The sequence below is a fragment of the Callionymus lyra genome, chromosome 2 (assembly GCF_982586985.1).
Source record: "Callionymus lyra chromosome 2, fCalLyr1.hap1.1, whole genome shotgun sequence".
Taxonomy (NCBI): domain Eukaryota; kingdom Metazoa; phylum Chordata; class Actinopteri; order Syngnathiformes; family Callionymidae; genus Callionymus; species Callionymus lyra.
Window position 1 is genome coordinate 39,709,747 of NC_141819.1, and position 24,101 is coordinate 39,733,847.

The 24,101-nt window shown below is 40.7% G+C and overlaps 2 protein-coding genes across 3 annotated transcripts; one reads left to right on the top strand and one right to left on the bottom strand.

Moving 5' to 3' along the window:
• The first annotated feature begins 72 nt into the window (after positions 1 to 72).
• pigc (phosphatidylinositol glycan anchor biosynthesis, class C) lies at positions 73 to 2,190 on the top strand. The gene is made up of 3 exons (XM_087783072.1): positions 73 to 119; positions 509 to 741; positions 1,235 to 2,190. The coding sequence occupies exons 2-3, from the start codon at positions 514 to 516 to the stop codon at positions 1,889 to 1,891; spliced, it is 885 nt and encodes a 294-aa protein (XP_087639198.1). The 5' UTR covers positions 73 to 119; positions 509 to 513; the 3' UTR covers positions 1,892 to 2,190.
• Positions 2,191 to 2,924: 734 nt separating this feature from the next.
• Positions 2,925 to 23,363, bottom strand: dnm3a (dynamin 3a). Of its 2 annotated transcripts, XM_087785169.1 has the most exons (21): positions 22,828 to 23,363; positions 17,516 to 17,589; positions 16,245 to 16,394; positions 15,963 to 16,166; positions 15,801 to 15,899; positions 15,290 to 15,450; positions 15,079 to 15,221; positions 14,621 to 14,756; positions 13,933 to 14,000; positions 13,732 to 13,870; positions 13,555 to 13,641; positions 13,420 to 13,490; positions 13,043 to 13,103; positions 12,558 to 12,584; positions 12,092 to 12,202; positions 8,967 to 9,076; positions 5,776 to 5,887; positions 5,162 to 5,320; positions 4,781 to 5,004; positions 3,841 to 3,981; positions 2,925 to 3,287 (listed from the first exon to the last, which is right to left on the bottom strand). In XM_087785169.1, exons 1-21 carry the CDS (start codon positions 22,983 to 22,985, stop codon positions 3,254 to 3,256), a joined length of 2,469 nt encoding a protein of 822 aa, XP_087641295.1. In that variant the 5' UTR covers positions 22,986 to 23,363; the 3' UTR covers positions 2,925 to 3,253. The 2 variants fall into 2 exon arrangements, with proteins under 2 accessions (XP_087641295.1, XP_087641297.1); XM_087785171.1 differs by lacking the exon at positions 12,558 to 12,584.
• Positions 23,364 to 24,101: the final 738 nt, after the last annotated feature.

Genomic DNA, 24,101 nt, shown 5'->3' on the forward strand with positions numbered 1-24,101 from the left:
GTGTTTAGTTGATTATCAGTTCCTACACTCTCCACCGAGGGGCGCTGTGACGATCAAGCCAGTTCCGGTATACTCACCTGAACACATTCTGACATCGCCGATCCAAAATATCTTCTCAGGTTAGTGTGGAATATGTTTTACTTTCATTATGTTTAAACCATTATGATTATAAGCAATAGAGTGAAATGAAGTCATTCATTGACGGGAGTGCTGTGAAGAGCGGAAGTGCTTTAATGCGTTAGCTCGTCCGACAGTGAAGCTCATTCTGTGATATTGAAAACACAAATATAGAACATTGTTTAGTAAACGTGCTGGAAATGGATTCAATGAATGTGGACTTGGCGGACTTGTATATTCGCTTCCAGGCCAACACTAATCCTTAATTTGGATAACAGATCTCAACGAAGTTAGGAATATAGGACTTTGATTTTTAAAAAGATTAAGGCATTATAAAGTGTATTGTGTTAGACTGCTCTATTTCACTGCTTTTATGCTTGAATGTCTCAAGGGGTCATGGGGCCAGATGGTGTCCCAGGTCCAAACGTACCCTGGAGGAAGGTTCTGTGGGAACGCCAGCCGTACCCTGACAACTACGTGGACCAGAGGTTTCTCGAGGAGCTGAAGAGGAACGAGGGCATCAGAGAGTACCGGTACTGGGCCGTGGTGAAGGAAGCTGGCTTTGTGGGCCAGCAGCTGTCCTGCGTGGCCATTTTCATCACCGTCTGGCTCTACATGGAGCAGGTGAGTTCCTACATCAGGTGAATACATGATGAGAAGGACGTTTACTCTTTTTATGAGTGCACTGTGTCACATATTTGCTTAGAGAATGATACTGATGTCCTGTAGGGGTGTGTATTGGCAAGAATCTGGTGATGCGATGTGTATTAAGATGCATTTGCAACAATACTTGTAATACTGTAGAAACAAGGATATATTTGAAGTGTTTTTCGAGTTCTTGTTGTAGAATTTACAGAGAAGTCGTAACCGCTTTCATTTGAAACCAAAATATCTACAAACCTCAGCTTTAAAAGCTGCTGGAGTCGACTGTATCCTCTCGTCCTCAGTCATCTTGTAGGATTTTATTGATACTTTAGCTGTACAGGACATAAGGACTGCTGCCATCCAGCAGTCGGAAGTTAAATTGCAACACGAAAGTAAACAACAACAAAAATCGATAGTGCTGTATAGATTGTTTTTCTCGCACCTCTAATGACATGTCTCTTCACCCTCTCAGGGTCTTCTCTCTCCAGAGACTCTGTTGTGGACGTGTGTCATCAGCTCCATGCTGGGTTACGGACTATATCAGGTGTTAACATCTCAGGCAGAAGTGGGTTCTGAACCTCGGACTCGACTGAAGGACCTGCAGAGTACCACTATTTTCCTCTCCTTCACCTTTGGCTTCTCCCCCATCCTAAAGACATTAACAGAGTCTGTGAGCACCGACACGGTTTACGCCATGTCCGCCATGATGCTGCTGGCCCACCTGGTGTCGTTCAGATACGCCCAGCCCTCGCCCACGTGCAGCCTCTCCATTAACGCCGCCTTGTTTGCGTCTGTGTGTCTCGCCTCGCGGTTGCCCGGAGCCGTGCACACATTTGCAATGCTGAGCTGTGCCCTGCTGGTGTTCGCCCTTTGGCCCTGCCTTCTGCAGAGGATGAGAGAGAAAGCCCCTCGCCAGTTTACGCTGGTCTGCTTGGCCGTGTGTTTGGGAGGTGTGGCTGGTTTAGGCTCCCAGTCGCCGGGTGGAGCGGTAATCTTGGCTTTGGCTCTTGGAAGCGTGACCTTTCTCTGTCCACTGCTGCTGGTTCAACTGCAACAGCAGAAGGACAATATCCAGGGACCCTGGGACGAGGCTGAGATCCACGAGGACCTGTCTCACCACCTGCTTTGACCAAAGTTTACGTGAATGTCTTGAGCGTGACCTGATGTTGTCAGAGCTTGAATGTCGATCCTTAATTGTTGCTGGCAACACAACCATTTAATGCCATTTTTAACACTTTTTTATGAAGTATTCTACACAAAGTTGGGGCTTTTTTATGCACTTTGAGAATCAATCATGTTTTGAGATGGATGTGGTTAAATAAGTGAATGATTCATGGGACTTTCTGACTTGTATAAATGTGTGAAATATGTTTAAACCTATCTGACCTTTTAACATTGTTTTTGATTGTTTACATTTTTAATACATTTTTTCAAAAGGTGTTTTTCTTTAATTACGATTGTTGTCAGACAAGGACAGAAGCCTGGAGAATCATACGATTTATGTTGTCTTTTTGTTAGTATAAATGTGTTATTCGTGGTACAAAGTACCCTCAAATTGTTTAATATAAGTTTTGCTTTCTCATTTAAAAAATAGATTTGAATTTGCGGGATGTGACGTCATCCCATAGGAAGTTTTTGGACAGAAATGTAGATGAGGGAAAATGGCACAAAAGATAATTATCAGAGGGAAAACCAAAATTGAAAAAAAAATTACTCAGAGAAAGAAATAATTAGCACAATAACACAAACTACCCCTAGTGAATGCAACAGGTTTCCATAGGTTGTTGTCTTAAACAGTCTTTCATTGACTGGGTGAGACATTGTATTTAAAGCCTACATTCACATTAGCTAACTGCTCGAAAGAGAATCCTTAATCTGGTCCAAATTTCCTCCGACCGACAGCAGCTAAAATGAATGAAAACAAACGTGCAAGAACGTGAGTCGACACCAGGGGTCACTACTTTACCCTCTCAGTGAAGTTCGGTCGATGCAGACAAAACCTTTAACCTTTGGCCGAACGTCGTTACCGAGAGAAACAACAAATTATTTACAACTCAAACTGCTCTTCTGAACATCAAAAACAATTTGGATACAAAAAGAGCAAAAAATACTGCTTTGCTTCTCAGTTTTACTCTGAAGAGAAAAATGAGAACTTTTTTATAAAATGGTTTATTGAAAAAGTACAAATTCATTGCATGTATAGCGTCTTCATGTATAATAACCAATACTTTTACAAAAAGCTCAGGTCAGAAGAGAGAAGTCTGTGGACGGCTGAGTACATTCCAGTATTTACAGCCAATGATAATATGTACAAAACAGCCTGAGGACTGAGTGAGTTTTGCAGACAGCAGCTCCCAGAGGACACACACATACTAGCCGAGTTAGACCCGCAGCTGGAGTTCACATCACACAGGTCATGGCCGTCTCCAGGTAGCGGTCCGTTGCAGCTGGACGGATCGAGGGAACACGTGGGAGATGGAATTGTTCGCTGCTATTTCACGTTTGGAATCGGCGGCGGATGCCTCCTGGAATGAGAGAAAATGTATATTTGTGTTCTGGACCGGTGTCTACAAGACAGATAGGGTGACGATACAGGATGGTTTTAGATGGACAGTCGGAAAAGACTGTATGCAGGAAAGAACCTAAAAAAAAAAATCCATTGGAGAGTGCAGAGGAAATGAGGCAGGGAGAGAATGGCGATACGAGCCAAAAGCAGGGGAGGAACCAGTCGAGATGAAGTGAAGAAATGTAAGGAAAGTAAAGGAAAATAAAGATTACTGCATGAGCGAAAATGTGGAAGGCGATAAAACATAATCCTGCGAGCGTACAGAAGGGGGTGAAGGGGGAGACGAGATGGATGACGACGTGACCAAAAGTTTAGTTCTTTGTCTCTGGATTTGGCTGCTTCTGTCTATTGAGGCTGATGGGAAAGAGAACATGAGAAACACATTTTCCAGCAAGACCCCCACCCAGCTCAAATAACAACTGCGTGCACCCCAGAGCTCCGACAGAGGCATGTTTCGTAGGGAGAACTCAAGCCAGTGAACGACATTGCGACTTCTTGTCTTTCTGGGTTACCTTGGCACGCCTGGTGGTGGTCTGTGAGGTCGGCGGGTGACCTTTTGGCAAGCATCAGTACTTTGGTAGGCAGGGTGAGAGTTCGGAGGGCGGACTTGAGGAGAGTGTTTACGGGTTAATGTCGCCACCATCTTTTCAGAACTGGAACAGAGGACATAATACAATGACTTTAAAGTGTGGAGACATGAAACGAAAGAAGAATAGTCAAACACTCGTATAAAACAGTTTACTTAAAAGTTATGATCCTGCCTCTGATGGAAGGATCCACGTATAGGTCTAGGCTCAACCAATACCTAATCTTCTACTAGCTAGACTCTGATTCCAGAAGACATTTTGATTGTGATGAGGCCTCATGAAACCGTTGATGTATCATCAAACAGTGTCTTCATTTGGGAAAACCTCTTATACCATCCATCCATCCATCTAGTGGTTTTTCCAAATGAATCCACTCTATCAGCAAAATCATTTTATGTGGCCCGCTGGGTGGTTTTCTCAAAATCAAAGTAGATTAATGTTCATGTTGATACCATGACCTGTAAAGATAGTAATGATTAAGATAAAATACTGCGATTATTCATGTCAACAATGACACAGTCTTAAAATATGTTTAAAACTGAAGTTTAAAAAGACCATATCACAATCAGACTCATACTCATTTTACATTTTGTTTAACCCACGACTTAGATTTGGAACTTTATGTGATTGCGTGATCCCTGGGTTAGGGGGTCGCCAGATTGTGAGGGGTTAAATGAACAGGTAAATGATCAACTGTGTGTTATTTTTTAAGTAAACCTTTCTGTAAAATTGAAAACAAAAATTAAAAAGGGTGGGTTTTCTTTCACTAGACTGGCTGTTTGACGGTTTCTTGCTCAGTCACTTCTTGGTGCTAATTTTGTTTTCTGACGACTTCTGTGGTAAAATAACCAACAAATGTCTCCACCTGGTCGACTTGATCCAGGAGGAGTCGACGGGTGGAGGCAGAGGTGAGGAGCATGTGGAGGTGGAGATCTCCCCGATGACAGCCAGGGCTTCTTTCAGGGCAGCATGTTTATGCAGCACTTCCTCTCTTCGCGTCTGCTGCTCTGGTGACTCATCCATCAGCATCGAGCATTCTCCCAGAGCATAGAGCTGAGCCAGGAGCTTCACACTGATGAACTCTTTCACCTACCAAGACAAAGCGTAAACAGCTGTGAGACTTTGAACACATTTGGGGACTGTAATTACAATTTCCCTGGAGCTGTATTAAGAGCTGTGTTTTCACAGCAGGTCGTTCCTTCGGGGATATAAACTTTGATTCTTCTTTTGGAAGGTCCACACTCACACTGTTGATTAAAAGGTGCATTATAGCCTTCGGCATCAAGTCCCTGATAGTCTTGTAGATGATGCTCATGTAGGAGTCCACCAGGTTGCGAATGGTTTCCACTTGACGCTCCAGAAGTGGGTCTGTGAAGTTCTCTGGAGGTCTATCGTTCTCTGCATCCTGACAGAAAGAATCGCTTAATTATGCCCGTTTTATGATTCTATTTGTGTTGTTAGAATAATACATTTGTGAAATGTATATCGCAGAAACCAAAGCGGAGACACAATAGAAGAAGAGATGCCAGAAAAAAAGAAAAGGGAGCAAGTTGCAAGTCGAGGAACTGCTGATTAGAAACAGACTATAACACACACGCTGCAGTGACATCATAGGCCAAGAATGCTGCGCTGAAGAGCCAACGACAGAGCGGGATGGAAGGGGTGGGGGGACCAGCTTTTTCAATTTGGCAAAGCAAGAAAAATGGGGGTTGGGGGGCGGCAAACACAAAGAGATTCAGGTGAAAGTGTTACGATAAAAGAAAAGTTTCCATCAGAGAGTTAAGGTGCAGACAGGTGTAGCGTCTCAAAGCCAAGCACCGGGAAGAGCTTAATGAAATTAGCCGAGGTCAGAGTACTAACTGCGACTTTCTCAGGATACACTCCCGCCCGTAACAGAGACGCCTTCCAGCCGTCCAACTCCTCCTGAGAGTTACAAGCCAACTCCAGGTGTTTGTAGTCCTTATACACATTCCTGCAATCGATCAACATCCACAGATGAAGTACTAGTTGATACAAAGGTCTGAACAATGCTAGTTGTTTGCGTTTCGCTGTCACACGGACTAAAATAATAGAACTGTGTGGTAAAAACAACCATGTGAAATGTCTGTGGTTGACTCTGATCAAAGTGAATGTTTATATACTGTAGTTACCTATAAATATGCCAGTCTTTAAGATAAGATAAAGAACATATATTGTTGTATCAACAATTATAAGAGATGTCTAATAAGAACAAAACTGATGTTGAAGGAATTTCCCGGTAATTTTATGTGAAACAACAAACACAGAGATAGTTAAGACAATATAACTAAGTAAGTAAGTAAGTAATGGTTATTTGTAAATGTCTTTCTAGACCAGGGTCACAAAGCACTTTAACAATCAAAAACAATACACAGTTAAAATATACACTTAAAAGATCAAGAAACATAAGACAAACACAGGAGTCCCAGAAAATCAGGGAAAAGCCTGCACAAATAAAAACGTCTTAAGTTTTTTTCTTGAAGGAGTCAGTAGACTCCAACAAACACAGAGGGAGAGGAAGATCGTTCAAAGCAACAGCCTGAAAGGATTTCTCTCCTCTGGTCCGGAAGCATGTGCGAGGTACCATCAGTAGATTCTGACCCACAGACCTCAGAGCGATCAGACTTCCTGGTGAAGATAGTTTGGTAAATGTAAATTTTGTTTGGCCAGTAGTCCCGACTGCTTAAGGAATTTTGCACCTGATGTGATTGAGTTTGGAACCACTAGGCTAGATGAAGAGCTTCAAAGATTTTGGGAATTTGAAAAAAAGACATTGAGGTGGTCCTGTGGAAGATCCTAAAAGAAGTCATCGTACTGATGAGACACCAGAAGATCTTTCAACTTTCATCATATGCTGAACTCCATACCTCTTGGATATCTGAGGAAGGTGCCCATTGACATTCTTATAAAACCCTAAACTGTTCAAAAGCAACCCAACCCAAAATATTTCTTTCATGGGTCAGAAGGAAAATAAAACTGTGTGTTGATTCAAATGAGTTTCATAGGTTAAACCATTTTATGATATAAGGGTGTGCTTCTTTCCCCCGTCACATGATTGGATCTTTGTTTCACAGCCCAGAATCTGACTCATTTAACATTATTAAAAAGATATTCTAAACCCAGTTCTAGTGAAAACAACACAACACTTGTGTTGGTCATAAACCCCTTACAGGTGCAGTTGATTAAAAACTCCTGGTTGCAGTTAAAAACCTTCTATATCACACAAGGGGAAGACTTTTTTTAGTGGTCTGAACAAAATTGATGTAAATATATATGAGTCTGATACACCGTATTATACCGGTTGACATCCATAATCTCCGTCTCTTATCTTATCTTAAACACTGCCTGGAATGACTTGGCGAGCCAGGTGTGCTATAAAGCTTGAGAGTTGACGAGGCCTGTTTTCATTTCTGCTAAGATTATTCTGTTATGATAAAGTATCACTATAAATCGCAATTTTACTTACATTTTCAGCTGAAATAATATATAATAACTTTGATGTTAAATCGGAATTTCCATAGAAAAACTTTTCATGCGGATCGTTGAAAGAACACAGGCAGTTCTGAATAATCTGTGTAAACCAAAAAAGGCACAAAAATATTGATGTATACTTTACTAGCAATTTCAGTATATATTTAATATTAGGTTTCTGACATATTGACTTCAACTGGAGTTGTTAATTAACAAGACGAAACACAGAATCTTTCTTGGCTTGAAAAAACCTTTCTTTACTATCTTTGTGTTTACACTTTCTCCCCTCCTGTTTAAGCTCACTTCAGGTCACGGTGCCTCACATACTGTTTGTGTTTTGGCCGTGAAGATGCGCAACAAAGAGAGCAACAAGTGAGGGATCTAGAGCTGCAGCCCATCTGTAACGCATTCTCTTTAACAGCTCAGTTGTTTTTCCCCTCCTTTTGTTTTCCCTCTTCTCTCACCAAGGGCACGACAATTACCTTCAGATATGTCAAACCTGGATCCTTTGAGGATTTGTATGAAAGTAAAAAAGTCGGTCGAAAACTTTGCATCAGGACAAGTCTGTCGGCCTCGGAGCTTATGGCTACTTTTGGGCGAGGCTAATAAGTTTGGGCGTGGTGGCTAACAGTCAGGGATCCAGGCCAATGATGACAATACTTGTGCGGTATTACACTAAGGACAGGGACTTACACACACAAGCACATTCACACACACAAACTGATCTCCAGTGATTTATCACCCACATTTTTGTCTAATCCCCCTTTTGCACTCCAGATCATGAGAGTTTTCTCTCGCCTCCTGTCACATTTCTTCTCAGATTCAAGTTTCCTTTTGATTGTTGTGAGACTTGGACCAAACCACACAAAAATACATATAGAAAAAAAATGGAGGGGAAAGAAGAGGGTGGGGGGCAGATTTCGACACATTCCTGGCTGATGGTTCTGATTCTCTCTCACTTTCTTTCTCCCCCTTTACCCTTCCAATTCTTGTCCTCCCTCCTTCTTGTGGTGAGTCGAGCAATACTTTCCAAACAAGAGCAGCCTCATCTCTGATCCAAGCTCTCTGGCTTTGATTAGGTGCTTAATGAGCCTGCCATCGGTATGCTGCGGTCTACGCACACTTCTTCACGCACACGTACACACGCACACGTACACACGGGCAAATTGCACAAAACGCACATGTCCGCAGGCACGATTCCAGTTTCTGTGTTTGATTGGAGGACAGAACACGATTATAAACAAATCACACATGGTGTAGAACAATCAACCAGGCCTTGATTTTCACTTCAAAACCTCTTCTCCTTCTCTCTTTTATCCACGTTTAACCCAATAAAGACAACACCTCAAAATGTAGGATCACAGCATCCACTTAGAGGCTATAAAAGTGAACCCACTGGATGTAGCCTGGTGACTGGAGTGGGTCAGAGGAAGGGCAAAAACTTGTCTTCCAAGTGCCACCACTATATTTCCATTCTGGTAGAGTTGTGCAGGCGGGAGAACACAACTCCCTTTTAAGACTAACACAGTAAATCATTAAAAGAAATTGCAACACGCACAAACCTTGACTCTGTGTTGAAGATAGCGAAGATGAATTTTCTGGACATGAAACCCCTCTCCACATCTTTGAGCATGAGGTTGTCCAGAGGAATCATGAACTTCTTCTCCTTCTCCTAAAAAACAAACCAAAAAGAAATCAGATTAAAAAAGTGGATGTTGAAATTGGACTTGAAAGAGATCACAGGTTGATTGACAGGCACATAACTGTTTGAAATTGTGTGTTCTGGTCAGATAAAGTCTCATAAGCGATGGCAAAAAAAAAAGAAGAGACTTTCATCTCTGAAAGGACTTGTAAACGACAGTGAGCAGGAGGAGTGGCAGGGGAAGAGGTGAGGAGAACCAGACATTATGGATGGCGGGGTACAGAGCACTATCGTGAGGCGGGAGGGAATCAAAAATGGGGTACAAAAAAGAAAGGGTGAGGGAGGCCATTGCCACATGTGAAAGTAATTACTCAAACTCATGCTCAAACATTTCAGCCTCCTCCCCTCTTTTTTCTTAGTCCCAATGTAAAAACGGGGGGTTTCCAAAAAGATGCTCTGATTCACTGTACACCTGTGGATCAGGTAACAATAAAGTTTTTTTAAAGGAAACTTGGTTTTTATTGAAAGCATGACTGGGACAAACACCCAGCTCTTTTGATGACACAGACATTTTTTTTTACATGCTGGATGAATATTCCCGTCTTAATCAGTGCTCTCCTGAACCCTACGACTCTCTGTCCTCCGTTCCTCTCTCCTTTTTTTCCAATGGGGCCCACTTCCTGTTACAGAGCCGAAAAAATGACAGAATGGGATTGGCACTCATACAGCAACATCTGGGATCGCTTTAGACAGAGTGGGCGGAGACTGGATGGAGTAAAGCGGGCTGTGATGGGGTAGAAATAGAAAGTAGAGATGAGGAAGAGGAGGATGTATTGTAGGTGGATGGAGGGATGAGAAGAGTTGAATTTCTTGCGAGACCAGACCAGGAAGAGATGAGGAACTTTTAACGGGTTGAGAGGGAAAGTGTGCTGAAGGAGGGAGGGAAGAACCAGCGGACCACTATGAAGTTGATTTCCCTTGTGGGTCCCATCAACCCATATATGGCTGCCGGGTTCCTCCCTTTACTCTCTCTCTTTCCCTCACTCTTCTTATTTCCTTATGCCTTCCCGAGTTAGCGGGCAGATCCCAGCCTGAATGAGTGAATGTGCCACGTCAAGACTGGATACTTTGCTGTGACAGGGGCCCTCCGGACACTGAAGATCCAAAGGGACGTCCCTTGGAGCGGAAATCTGTTGCCAGTGACACCAGGACAGCCAGAGAAGGACAACAGGAGGGATTTTTTTCAGCTAATACTCAGGACTTTTTGCACGCAACCGGTGCAGGAATGACAGCGGTCCTGCTCCGTCATCCCAGTGTTCAGACTACCTGTTCAGGGTCATACTGGTGTACAGTAGTCTGCACATTGGTTAGACTGTGCGAGGAAACTCTTCAAAAAAAAAATACCAACTTCCTTTTTTTAATGAAATAAGTCAATGCATTGAATTGGGTGTAACTTGAGAGAATCTTAACTTGTTGTTAGCCAGGATATGTCATGCATTTTTGTGCTGGGTAGAGAGTTTTCTTAGGAGATAAAAAAAAAGTTTAGGGTTCACAGTGAGTTGTCATTCATCAGCAGGGCTGTTTCTCGTCTGGCTAATGGATGAGAGATCTGTAGCAGGCCTCACACATGTACGCTCAGAGATTAGTGGGCACCCGGGGTCTGTTTCTCTTCAAACTGACTGCTGGACTTGTGGAGGGCAAAGGTATGTGCGTCTGGTAGTGTGCTGCAGAAGAAAAACTACTGCTAAGATGTGCTTCTAGATGATGTCGGGCCAGTTCAAGAAGTGTTTATCCTAATTGACTGGAGTGATGGAGCGGGGGAGAATTGAAAGGAGAGAGTGTGGGGGGGGGTAAAAGATGAAGTGGGTGAGTGGGGGATTTCAAGACAGAAAAGGGGGAGGTCTGTGATGTAGAAAGAGCCATGTGGGATTTCTCTGGGCAGATCTTGGAAGCTGGTGTTTGGACAAAGTTTCATATTTTCCAGCCAGGAATGCACAGAGTCCCAGCAAGACTGCCAACCACAGAAAAGAGGGGGGGGGGGGAGAAAAAAGGAGGGAGACGGATGATGGGGAGGAAGGAGAGATGGTAACGAAAAATTAAATCTGTGGGGTTTGTGTGTGTGTGTGGGCGGGAATGTGGAATGCTGAAGCTGCCAGAGAGTAAGTATCAGACGTCTGGCTTGAGAGAATAATGAAGTTCAATTTGAAATATTGGGAAGACGAAACATTTTCTCAATTGATTGAGGTTCTGTGTGTGTTTGTGTTTGGAGTCTGCATGCCTGAGGGCGTTGAGTAACTTTTTAGATATCCGGTGTTTGCGTGATAAGTGACTTGTGTGTCCCGACTCATCGAGTGTATATTTTCCTTCAGTATTTGAATGCCAGTTTGTTTACATCAAGCTTGGTATATGTAGAGTGTACTGTGTATACAAGTGCATCCACTGTGTGTGTGTGAGTGTGTGTGTTTTAGTTTGGGTTGGGGCAGCTCCAGCTGTGTCACAGTGATCCGCTCCAAACGCCTCAACTCCCAGGAGAGGAAAAAGGGGAAGGTAGTGAGAGGAAGAGTGAATGGAGACAACACTGGAGGTGGGTGTTGAATGGAAGATGGAAGTGGGAGGACTCAGGAAAATGTTCAAGTGTGAGCTCCAAAAGAAAAAAAATCTGCCATTTGATCAAAGCATGAATCACTTTCATTTTAATATTTTCTGGAATCAGTGCTTGTGTTTTCACGTGACTTTGCATCTTCCTTCAACCTCAGGTGTGAAAGGACGAGACTGTTGTGGTGTGTCTGCCTGTCTACACTTGCTGTGCAGACCTTCTGCTCCTGTACAGCAGGCACAGACAGGCAGACACATGGCAGCCCCACTGACCACAGACATTTGGACTCTCAACACTTCCTGCTCGTATTCTGTCTAATAATGTACATGAAGATGTGTCAATAAACCTTATTTGGATCTGTTTTTACTTCACTTTGTTGGTTTTTTACTTCAATTTGTCTCGTTATTCATCTCTATTAATTAAGGATAAAGATAAGATTAAGATCACACCTCATCATCTTTGAACCAGGAAAGACTCTCAGCGGTGAGAACGAACCAACACTTGGATCCTCCTTTCATGATGCTCATGTTGCCGATGGTCAGCCAGCCCTTGCGTATGACCTTTGTAGGGAACAAAGAAAAGACCCAGAATTGACTCAGATGATCAGTTCAGAAGGGTTAAGAACAGACAGAGAGTAGAAATAGTAAGAAGTTGACATCCCCATTAAGCAAAAAGCAGTCAGATAGGTTTCATTAATAATCAAGAGAGAGAAAAAGTCAAATCGGTTCAGATTGACAAACAAAAGATTGATTTCCAGCGAGTGACCCAGGTTCAACTGGAGGTCTAGACGTGCAGATGAGTAATTCCCATTGAAAGAAAAGTGCGCAACAAACAACACTGAACCTGCTTTAACACATAATGTTGGAGACTGTGAGAGAAAGTTGTGTTAGTAGTTTATAGAGTTTCATATCCTACTATTAGACTTGAGGGAGGTGCCACACCCTGGAGAAAAAACACATGAATAACCAGCATCAAGCTAAGATTTGTTTTTTGTTGATATTGTGTCATATGTCAGGCGTTCTTACAAAAGTAACATTCCAACTTTCCTTCATAACATTTATGTACTTGATCTGTGCTGTAGAAACATTTTCAAATATGTCAGAATGTTAGTTCATCAGTATGTACGCATTTCCATATGCATCCTTATTGGTCATTCCACACATCCATCCATCCATCCATCCACACATCCATTGATGTATCAGCCCACACACCCATTCATCCATCCACCCCTACACTCATATACCCATCATTCAACCTAAACACCAATCCATCTACTCACACACTCATCCATGGAACTACACAACATCCATCAACCCATGCACCCACACACCGATCCATCCATCTTGCTCCAACTACCTGAAAACCATTGGTAATGTAGGTAATTTAGTCATTTTTCTCACCTGGTTTCCCACCATCCCTGCAACAATCTTCTTATTTCTTTGGTTATTTATATGCTGAGCACTGAGAAAGAAATACATTAAAGATACAATTAATGGGGCAATTAATTCTGGACTATGCTAGTAGTAGTAGTAACAAAAAAAATACTTATTTACTGGCTACTTACCAGCCATCTACATTTTTATGCACAATGAAAAATATTTATTGCACTAATGAACTAACACTGAGCTTTGAACCCCAAAATGTCTTCAACTAGATCATCATAAAGGAGTTCCTGGCACAAATGAATGATCTACAAAACACCCAAAAGGGTAAAAACTACCAAAGCATGTGAAATAAATATTATTGCTATACGATGATTATGTATGAGCGAACATACTTGGTGAAGCCGATGAAATCCTCATGTTTGGTGTTGATGTAAGAAAGCTGGATGTCGATTAACAGAAGGATCTGATGAGGGAAGACATGCGGGTTAAAAAAGCCTTTTTTATTTTCAAGAAATCTGGACACTAACCTGGTTTTTACAAACTCTTTCTTGTTCTCGAATTTCAGCAGAAACCATTCGTTCTGTTTCATCTTGCAGTTTGGGGAAAGAACTCAGCTTCAAATAAAACAACAGACATCAGTAAAAAGATGTTATGAATAACAAACGTTCAGAACAACAGTCGTTCACTTACACAAGCATTAATACCTTGTTGATACACTGATCCACGGTGGTGACCAGTTCTGAACTGACCATGTCCACGAAGCTCAGGCAGGGGTCTTTCAGTCTTGTTATCTGTTTCTTGACGATAGCTTCAAAGGCCATGTCAGGGGTGAACAACCCCGTCCTGAACAGCGTGATGACAAACTTTAGCGAATAGTTTAGATATAGCATTAAATCAGAGTTTACCTGACACCGTGAATGTTTCGTATAGCGTAGTTGATCTCTTGACGCAATTTACTTTCATCCGACTCAATCTGAAAATAATAATGTGTGAATTATATTCCTGTTAGGAATTATCTGGATTTAGGAAAAATATAATTACTACGTGATCATTGAGTAACATCAAAGGTTATTGAAAGTAAAACAGAACCTTAATTCAGTTCTATTCAGGGAACCCTTTCACCTTCGTGTAACTGTGATCTAGGGAATTATGTTTTTTTTACCTCTTCTAAGAATTCAAAGAGTTTCCTGCTGCAATTGAGCCTGCATTTCTCCCTCGGCTTTAAAGACCAGTTTCACACATGGAAAATATATATATATTTTTTCTTTTAGAGAACCATGACTCCACTTATTGTAGCTGTTGCTTTACATGCTGATGAAAACCAATCATTAGATCTAATATATCAGGTTAAAGGACCACTGCGCCTCAAAATTCTGTTGATTGAAATTGTCATCAGTCGTTGGGTTAAACCCACCTACACTTTTTTTGATTGATCCATCACTCCTATTGTATTTAAGAACAATTCTTTGATCATGTTTATGCATTTGAACCCATTTGATTGACATTTTTATGATGGTGATTTTGTCAGCATTATTGACATAAATGGATGAAGGGATGTACATGGGTATTATTCTAAAGTGCATGTAGTCTTACTTTGACCAGCTGGTAGGGGAAGTATTCATGGAAGATCCGATTGATTCTGGCTCCTCCTGATAGATTTACAGTGTCAACTCTGTCTCCAGATCCTTCGATAAGCTCTTCATAGTCAACAGCTAACCGTTGCACGAGCCTTCAGAGATGAAAATCAGGTTGTTATTCCTGAACATTACATTAAAAAAAATAGAAATGTGTTGATGAGGCTTCATGAAACAGTTGATGAGGTATCATGATACAGTTTCTTCAATTTAAAAGACCACTAGATGTTACTCTCTGCTTCATAATCTTCAGCTCTGATCTACTAATTCATTGAAACATGACCTCATTTTCAAACTGAGAGTGACATCTAGTTCAATAAAAATGAATACACTGTATCATGATACCTCATCAAATGTTTCATGAAGCCTCATCAACACATCACTAGTTTAAAGTGTTTTTAGAGATGATCTACTGACTGGAGAAGTGTCTTGGTTCTCCGTACATGGTCATCAGGACTGAACTGTTTGTAGTCTTCAGCGTCTTTGTTTAAGGTCATCAGTTCAGTCTGCAGTCTGCTGCGAAAGTCTGGAAGTGTCTCCCGAATGTGGTTTGTAAGTTGCTGCGAGTACAAATGACGACAATCAACATAAATGTTCATTCATCCAATCGTCGCCTGCGTTTATGAACCTGGTTGAGGGTTCTTTGCAGGTAAGGAGTGCCCATGCGTGAAGACATGTGTTTGTAGGCGGGATGAGACAGGAAGTACTTCTCCTCGGCGAGCAGTGCTGACATAATATCCTTCTTTCCATCAATGTCTTTCTGACTGCGGTTCACCACCCCGATGTAGCCTGGATAACAGGAAGCGGATATAGAAGGGAAATGTTTTTGTAAGGAAAAAAAGAAGACTATAAAAAGAAGTGGAAATCATGGAAATCTCACACCATTAAACTGAATGAAACATACGTAAGCTCTAGTCTTCTGTGGAAAGCATCTGGAATCTTGAGTGTTGAATTTCACATTCAGACATGGATGAAACTAATCAAGACTCCGTGTCTAATTCATGCAGCTACTCTTGTAGATATTTCCGTGAGCTTCCGTGGCTAATGCATTAGCACAATAGCAGATGCAAGATGAGTTCAGTTGCAGGAGGAATTAACTTTCTAAGTGAGGTGGTTGGACAAAAGTAGAGAGGACATGCCTCTGCGGAGTGGAAGAAGCCGGTTCTCCAGTATTTGACGAGCGTCTGTTCCTTCGTCCATCAGGTCAAGTTTAGTGATAACACCTATTGTACGCTGACCTGAAGACAAGTTCAAAAAATATATTTAACAATGAAATGGTAACAAATTTTAACAGAACATACCCTGTGGATCAACATCTTTGGCTAGTTTGAGTGCGTCAGAGTTTGCCAGGTCAGTGTTCGCCGGCGTCACAGCCAGGATAAGACAGTTTTCCTTACAGATGTACTGCATGATCATGTCTCTTATCTGGTACTCAATGTCTGCAGGCTGGTCTCCCACAGGAACTTTGGTGATGCCAGGCAAGTCAACCAAAGTCAGGTTTAACACTAAGCCATAACATAACAAACAGCACATAAATAAAACAATTCTTGATCAAATAAACATAATTTAAGTGAATTTTGTACCATTTGGTGAATAAATGCGGAGGTTGATTGGAACAGGCGAGATGCCTTTGTTGGATCCTAACAGCCTGCAGGTCTCTGCCTCTATTTCTTGGCGAATCTCATCAAAGTCTGTGAGCTTCCGTCCTCTAGAGTGGAGAAATTCACCGTACTCTGACAGCAAAAAAACAAAAAGGAAAACAATTTAAAAAGAAAGATAAATGAACAACATGGGTAAATAATGCGTTTAATGTAATATATTTGAAAATGAAACCTATTTGGAGCTTGAACATATTTTATAGTAGTTAGTTATTATTAATTTAAAAAAGTGCATGATATAAGAATTTTTTGTTTTAATAACTTATTAATACAACAAAATCTTGTATCATAGACTTTTTTTCAACTATCATTACACGGGGATCTTATGGAATATAAAAGTGCCCTCTGGTGGTTGCTTTGATTAAATGCAGCAATTACGTTCATTGATAAAAACTCATACCAGGGGTGTCAAATATTACTCAAATATGTAATAGGTTGAAAATGCAACTTCTATAACAATACACATTCAATCAAAAGAAAAAAAGGGTTTATTCCCTTATTAGGGTCGGGGGGAGCTAAAGCAATCCCAGCTGCTATAAGTGACAGGCAGGAAAAATTCTCAACTGTTTTCCACTAACTTCAATAGAAAAGAAACAACCACTGATGAGTTCTCAAAAAAACCTCTGCATGCTTTTGGACTGTGGGAGGAAACCGGAGCACCCTAGTTAAATCCATGCAGGCATGGGGAGAAGATACAGTACACACACCACACAGACATGACACAGTTTGCCATGTTTTAAAGGTAAAGGTAAGTTTTAAACACAAAAACATAACATTAAGAGTTATAACAATTGAAAAAACAGGTTTCATCAGCATGCAAATCACGACACTGTGGTATTTTCAACCGCCGATGTTGGCATTTAGGAAAATGCCATCTGGACTGACGTTGGATGTGCCGTGCCTGCTGTATTTAATATAAATGACGATATTAAGACGGATTCCTTAGGTGTATGTAGCTCACTCGTTTAGGTTGCGATTAGAACCTTTATATAGAAGGATTTCTAACTAAATAACTAAATAATTTAATTTATTTAATTGGTCAATTTTCATGAATTAAAACACAACAAAGATTCCTGTGTTCTTTTTCCAATACTGGCATAAACACTGATTCTGATTTCTGTCAATCAATCGAAAGATTATCTAGTGTGTCTGTTGTTTTATGGCGAGAACACATATGTAAAAAACACTGGACTCACCAGTGTCAGCATTAAGAAGCTGCAGAATTAAAGGTCTGCGTGTGACAACTCCTGATCCACGTGGAAGGAAGTCTCTGTAAAAGAAGAAGCACGCAACAACCTTTACATACACATGTCTGTGAACTTAGTTCAACATAAATCACTTGCACAAGTAAAATAGAGACTAAAGTTTACATCACACATCAAGGAAGCGTTTTGAATCCATTTTAAAACCACATCAAGGATGTTTTCTCTGCCGCATCCTGCCTAGAATCTAGAGGCAGCGACACAGAGGTGTCAAAACAAAACAAAAGACTTGCTCAGATGAAATATCACTGCACTCTCAGGAAGACAGGAAGACTGGGATATATCCTTCACACTAGAAGAGCTTTCAGGGTGTTTCTACCTCTCTGGACAATACACACATACATTACATCATTGGGGACAGCTCTGAGAGGAAACAAGAAGGCTACTGCTTTATTTTTAGACAGGATGGAAGCAATAAACCCACCCACCCAGTAGAGCTTGCTTAGAAACAATCTGGTTCAGAATTCCAGAAAACAGACGTCTCAAATGCTAAAGAGATGAGTTGTCTTTTGCGGTATGTCATGATATACTGTGACGACAGACATGTGTGACTGTTTGCTGTGTTTGTTCGAGAAGGATGAGGATCAGCACCTCAAAATTTGAAGTTATTACACACAACGGTAAACAGATCTTGTTTACTTTTCCAAGGTACACCCTATTTATGCAGCCATCATATTGTCCTGTATAAATTCCTCTGATAGCCGAATACATATTTATTTTATATATATCTTTATTATTAATTTCAACATTTAACAACACCAAACATTTTTAAACACACGTCTTTTTCACATTTTTTCACTTTTCCAAATATTTTTTTTTTAATTTTAAGGTTTTCTTCCTTTTTTCATTAGCTCGTCAGTCCCTTTCAACAGTCGCAGTATATAATGTGGCCCCTGAGTAAATTTAATTTATGTAATATACTGTATGTGTGTCAAGCTCCTCAGGGCCAAATCGTGGTCTGCCCTAGGGGACACCCCTAAATGATAATCCCGATTCATCTCCATGACTCTCCCTGGACTCTGCTGCCCTCTATACTCTCCTCTTTTCTCTTACTGTGTCCTTTTCTCTTACTGTGTCCTCCCTCACTCTTTTCTGCATCCATCTGTCTCCCGCAAGTCGAAGCAGGAGGCCATCAACACTGAGTCTGGTTCTGCTTGAGGTTTCTGCCTTCTTTAAGGAAGTTTGTCCTCGCCACTGCCACGCTGGGCTTCACTCATTGTTGGATCTGTCTTTCTTTTCTCCAGCATAGTCTTATTTAACTGTAAAGTGTCTTGAGATAACTTTGTTAGGATATGACACTTTAAATTATATGGAATTGCAGTTACTCTGAGATGCTCTGTAATATTACAACACAAAGCTCCGAGGTATTACTCAACAAGGCTCTATAGCAGTGGTCCCCAAACCGATTTTTTTAAATATAATTTCTGTTCGATTCCAGGCTGAGACAACCTTTCTGTTTGGAGTTTGTATGTTCTCCCCGTGTTGCATGGGTTTACTCCAGGCACTCTGATTTCCTCCCACAGTCCATCAACATACAGAGGTTGATTGAGAACTTTTCGAAAATTGTCCGTAGGTATGAGTGTGTGTGTGAATGGTTGTCTGTCTTTGTGTGCCCTGCGACAGACTGGCGTACTGTCCAGGGTGTCCCCTGCCTCTCGCCCAATGATACAGGGATAGGCTCCAGTCACCCTACCCCGACCCCAGGATAAAGCGGTAGACAATGAATGAATTAATGATTAATACTGTCTGAAATGTGTTTCGTTTTCTGACATTAGCCTGTCTCTCTTGACACGTCAAGACATTTGTTTCAGGAAAGTTTACTCAACCAAAAAACCCTGTTAACACTTCTCTATGATTTATTTTTTACTGTTGTACTCATGGTTGGTCTAGGAGTATAATTCTGACATGACACCGGTCCGCAGTATAAAAAGGGTTGGGGATGACTGCCCTATAGGATTACTCCGCAAAGTTCTGTAGTATTACCCAGCGAAGCCCTGCAGTTTTAACTCGGTGGGGCCTGTAGGATTACTCTGCGATGATCCGGTCCGTGGGAAACCTATCCATTACAATCAAATTATAAGACATAAAAAAGTATCACCCAATGTGTAAACTGTGACTTTGTATAAAATCCCCCCTCAGGAAGATTTGTCATACAGTTGCTGCTAATCTGTGTACAAAGGAAAGGCATACTGGTGATGTGGTTAGAACTTTTTTTCATAACGCTGCACACAGACATGAAAATATCACATCTGAACTCAACTCAGAAGCATTTGTTATCTTGAGATCTCTAGAACGCCATGGAAACCAGAGCCAATGATTCCTTGCTGAGAATGCTGCACCCTTTATCTTAGAAACAATAAGGCCTTTGAAGAAAACAAAGATACAAATAAGACCACTCACTGGCTGAGGAAGTAGAGGTTTTAGAGATCACCCTCCCTACATGTCTTCCTCTCACAAGTGCCGCACTTTTGGCAGCACACTCAAAAAGTGACAACATAACATGAAGCAGGGAATTTTCCGACTTGTTAAGCTTCTCACAAGGGTCAGTCTTCAACGGGTTTTATCAACAATGTACTGATGCCATGGCTTGATGAATAAAGATGATCTGCAAGTCCATGAAAACTTTAGAGTTTCAACGAACACAAGATTACAAGCTACTAAGTCAAGAAACTTTTCTCTAGGTTAGGATTTAGAATCACAACAAAAACTCTTCTGTATTGAGACAAAACAGACAGATGTTTTGGCCTGGGCTGCATTCTGATATTTGATTGTGTTCTTTTCGTTTCACATGTCCCTGAGATGTATTGCTAACGTGGGTCAAGACCCACACATCCTGACTCTCCTGGAATCCTCTGCTCACGAAGAGTAAATATATATAGCCTTATCACTGGAGCTGGTGGAGAACATGATCTGGGAACTTTGCACGGAAGCTTTACTGGTCACAATAATTTAACATAACATAGTTTTGTTTATTTAAATTGTATGTCCTTTGTCTATTGGAACTCAACTTCACTGTACTATTTCCCCCCAAAAGTTTTTCTTCTCGCTATATATTTGAATACAAGATAAAAGTGTTAGAATATTATATTCTACTATTTGTTTAAAAACTTCCTCATTTTTTGTGGATAATCAGCTAGTTATTATGGCTCCTATCATCAACGTTATTGCTACTAAGCAAAAGATCATTCATAATGTTTTTACACTTTATTGTGAAAGATTTGCTATTGTTTCTTTTATCTTGTGCTTTATTCATAAGCTGCTGTAGAAGTTGTTGTTTTTTACAAACAATGGTTGTAAGGCTGTCATTTTACTACGAGATGTTGTGCTCAGTGTCCCTTAAAGGTGGCTTATAAGTTTGTATTTAAAGACAAAACTGACACTACATGTGTGCAGTTAACAAGAGTTAAAATATTTTCACCTACAACTGCTTCGTAGTATTAGCCTCCATTTAGCAGTTTGTTTGCAACTACAACAACACGTGCAGGCGAGTAATGGTGGTCAGAGTGGACACATTTCTAAATAGGAAAAAGGGTGAGTCTTAACAATAACAAAGGATGACGGCGAAAGAGATGTTAGCCTCACTCAGAAACAATGTCAGATCAAGAATTCTTGAGAAGAAACAGACCTCGATGTTCCTGTTGTTTGCATAACTTTAATAGGAGTTTAAACCTTAGCTATTGAGATATTTCACCTCCTAATTATTTTAAAGACCAAATCTAATGTTTGTTTTTAACCTGAAAGGAAAAGTAAACAAGTGTTTATGTATTTAAATCAAAATATGGAAACAACGCAAACAGCATTCAAAGATTTAGGTTGTATATTAATAATCTGTAGAATGCTTTACTTCCATTTATATCTTGTTTATTTTGTGATGTGTTCCATCTTCTTTTTGTTTGTCAATATGTTTTGTTTGTGTGGCTTTATCTGAAAACAAACACTTTACATTGTCCTTCTGTGTCACAATTATGTGCGGAATGAACCGATCAATAAAAGGTAAAGTACGAAGTTAAGAATCAGCTGATATTTGAGATAAAAATAAATAACAAGCCAGAAGGATTAAGTCACACTTAAAAAAAAATGTCTCATCTGGTGTCATGTGCTCTGGATTAGAAATGAAAAAAATCAGCTTCTTGTGGCCAAATTAAAACCTTCTCTCACAAGGGTCCAGAATAAAGTTCCTAGCCAAATATCACTAGCATTTACTGTACACCATGTTTCAGTTTGCCTATGTATTGTCTGTCAATGCCTGTTTGGTGTGAAGGTGCCTCCTTAAAACCCAAGTACGTAAATCTGTCCATTTCTTTAAAGATTCTTGCAAATTTTTCTTATTGCTTTGAGATTTGGGGGTTACATTTTTTTATATCCGCTTATCTCTTTAACATTGAAGCATTAACTCAACTTAAGGTTACTTTATGGGTTACAATACTAATATTCATCAGAGAAGATCATTGTTATAATTTGTAACATAGTTTTAATTACCTTGGTACTTTGGTACTTTTTCACTACGTTTTTTTTGTTGTGAATATTTAAAATATATATACTGTATATTTATTTTAATTAGTATTGTATCTTAAACTATAGTTGAAAAAGATGATAACTATTGAATGTTCATTTGATAAGTAGCCAGGTAAGTGTAGACACACCTAGGTGAAGGTTAAATTGACTCTGGCTGGAGAACATTTCAGTGTGCCTCAGTCCGAGGCTGAAGTGTATGGGCTTAGAAAAACGCCATCTAAAATTGGCATTGAAAAAATAAGTAAAAAATTAAAAATAAAATAAAATAAAAAATATGTAGGCATCGAAAATAAAAATATATATGGATTAAAAAATAATATTGGCATTGAAAATGAAAATATTGGTTGAGTTTGGATGTAACATCAAAGTCATACTAAAGTAGAAAAACCACACGGTAATGGAATAATAAATCAATTTCAACTTTTTTTATTCCAATGTTTTATTTCAGAGAAGCTGGTTCTGTTTAAAGCCAATAGAAGAGGCCAAAGAAATGTAGAAGTCGATGATGACCGCAAAATAAAATATAAAGATAAGATGTCAACATATACATTTAATCGAATTACATTTTTATTGGGATTGGAAATAGACATTTCATTTAATTACATTATTATTATTATTATTATTACTACTAGGGTTGGTAGTATATCTCGAAGTGCTCCATGACGAAAACGTGCGTTCACAACACAAAAATGTAAAAAAAAATACTTTCCCTTTTGCCTTCAAGATCTTACCTGCCCACGAAGTTCTCCAGGACCGAGCTCTTCCCGGCACTCTGGCCGCCCACCACGGCTATCTGCGGCAGGCTGACGCGGCTCTCCCCCACGCCGCTCAGGGCGTCCTGGAGCCGGTTGACCAGCGGGATCAGCTCCTCCATCCCGCGGTTGCCCATCGCAACGGAGGAGCCGAAAAGGCAAGAACTCCACTGTACGAATCTTTTTAGGACGCCCGCTGAGCTCCACACCCGCCTGACCAGACCCAGAACATGGTCCTCGCCTCGGAAGATCTCTTTCTTCGCATCAATGGATGTTTAAAAACATCGAATCAAGACTTTTCTTATTTTTTCTTTATAAAACTTTCGCTCCTTGTGCAGTCGTCGTCCTGTTTTCAAGGCGCACAGTCGCTTTCTTGACCCCCCTTAAAAACAAAATAAAGTCCCTTAAGGCCTCGCAAATGACTTCTTTCTCTTTCTACCTGGTGGTTTCGAACCCGCGACCTTACCTGAGGCGCCAAACTACTGTCCGTGACAAGAAAACAGAAACACCCTGGTTTGACAGCTAACGGGAGAAGTTCCCTGCGCATGCGCAGCAATCACTGCGCTCTCCCTCTGAGATTGACAGACTTGGCAGCCAATTAGAAGTGAAGATTCAGCGGTGGGGGGAGGCGTCCCTCCCTCCAAACACTGCTATTTTAAAATCTCCCACACCCAGTTTTGATAGTAGAACACCACTGCTCGCTCCTCGAACCATTGATCTCATGGAAACATCTACATTCCTGGGCATTGACAGCACCGGAAGAGACACGTGACTCAGACAAAAACACATACTTGACTTTTTAGGACAGTGGTGAGCAATAACATTTCCTCAGGGGCCACATTTAATACAGTGAGGGGCCATCAAGCAAAAATAAGGGAACGGAAAGTATAAATTCAAGAAATAAAACCAAGCTTAATACACTAAATTCATAAATACTAAATACTTAATACAGTCACAGTATCAACTTTAAAATTCTGGTTCTTACTTTCAGATCTATTCATGGTCAGGCTCCTCCTTACATCACTGATCTGATCCAGCCTTACACCCAAGCTCAGGCTCTGAAGTCTGTGGATCAGAATCTACTTATGGTTCCTCACACACGGTTCAGGACCAGAGGAGAGAAATCTTTTCAGGCTGTTGCTCCTAAGCTTTGGAACGATCTTCCTCTCTCTGTGTTTGATGGAGTCTACTGACTCCTTTAAGAAACATCTTAACACATTTTTATTTGTTCAGGCTTTTCCTTGATTTTCTGG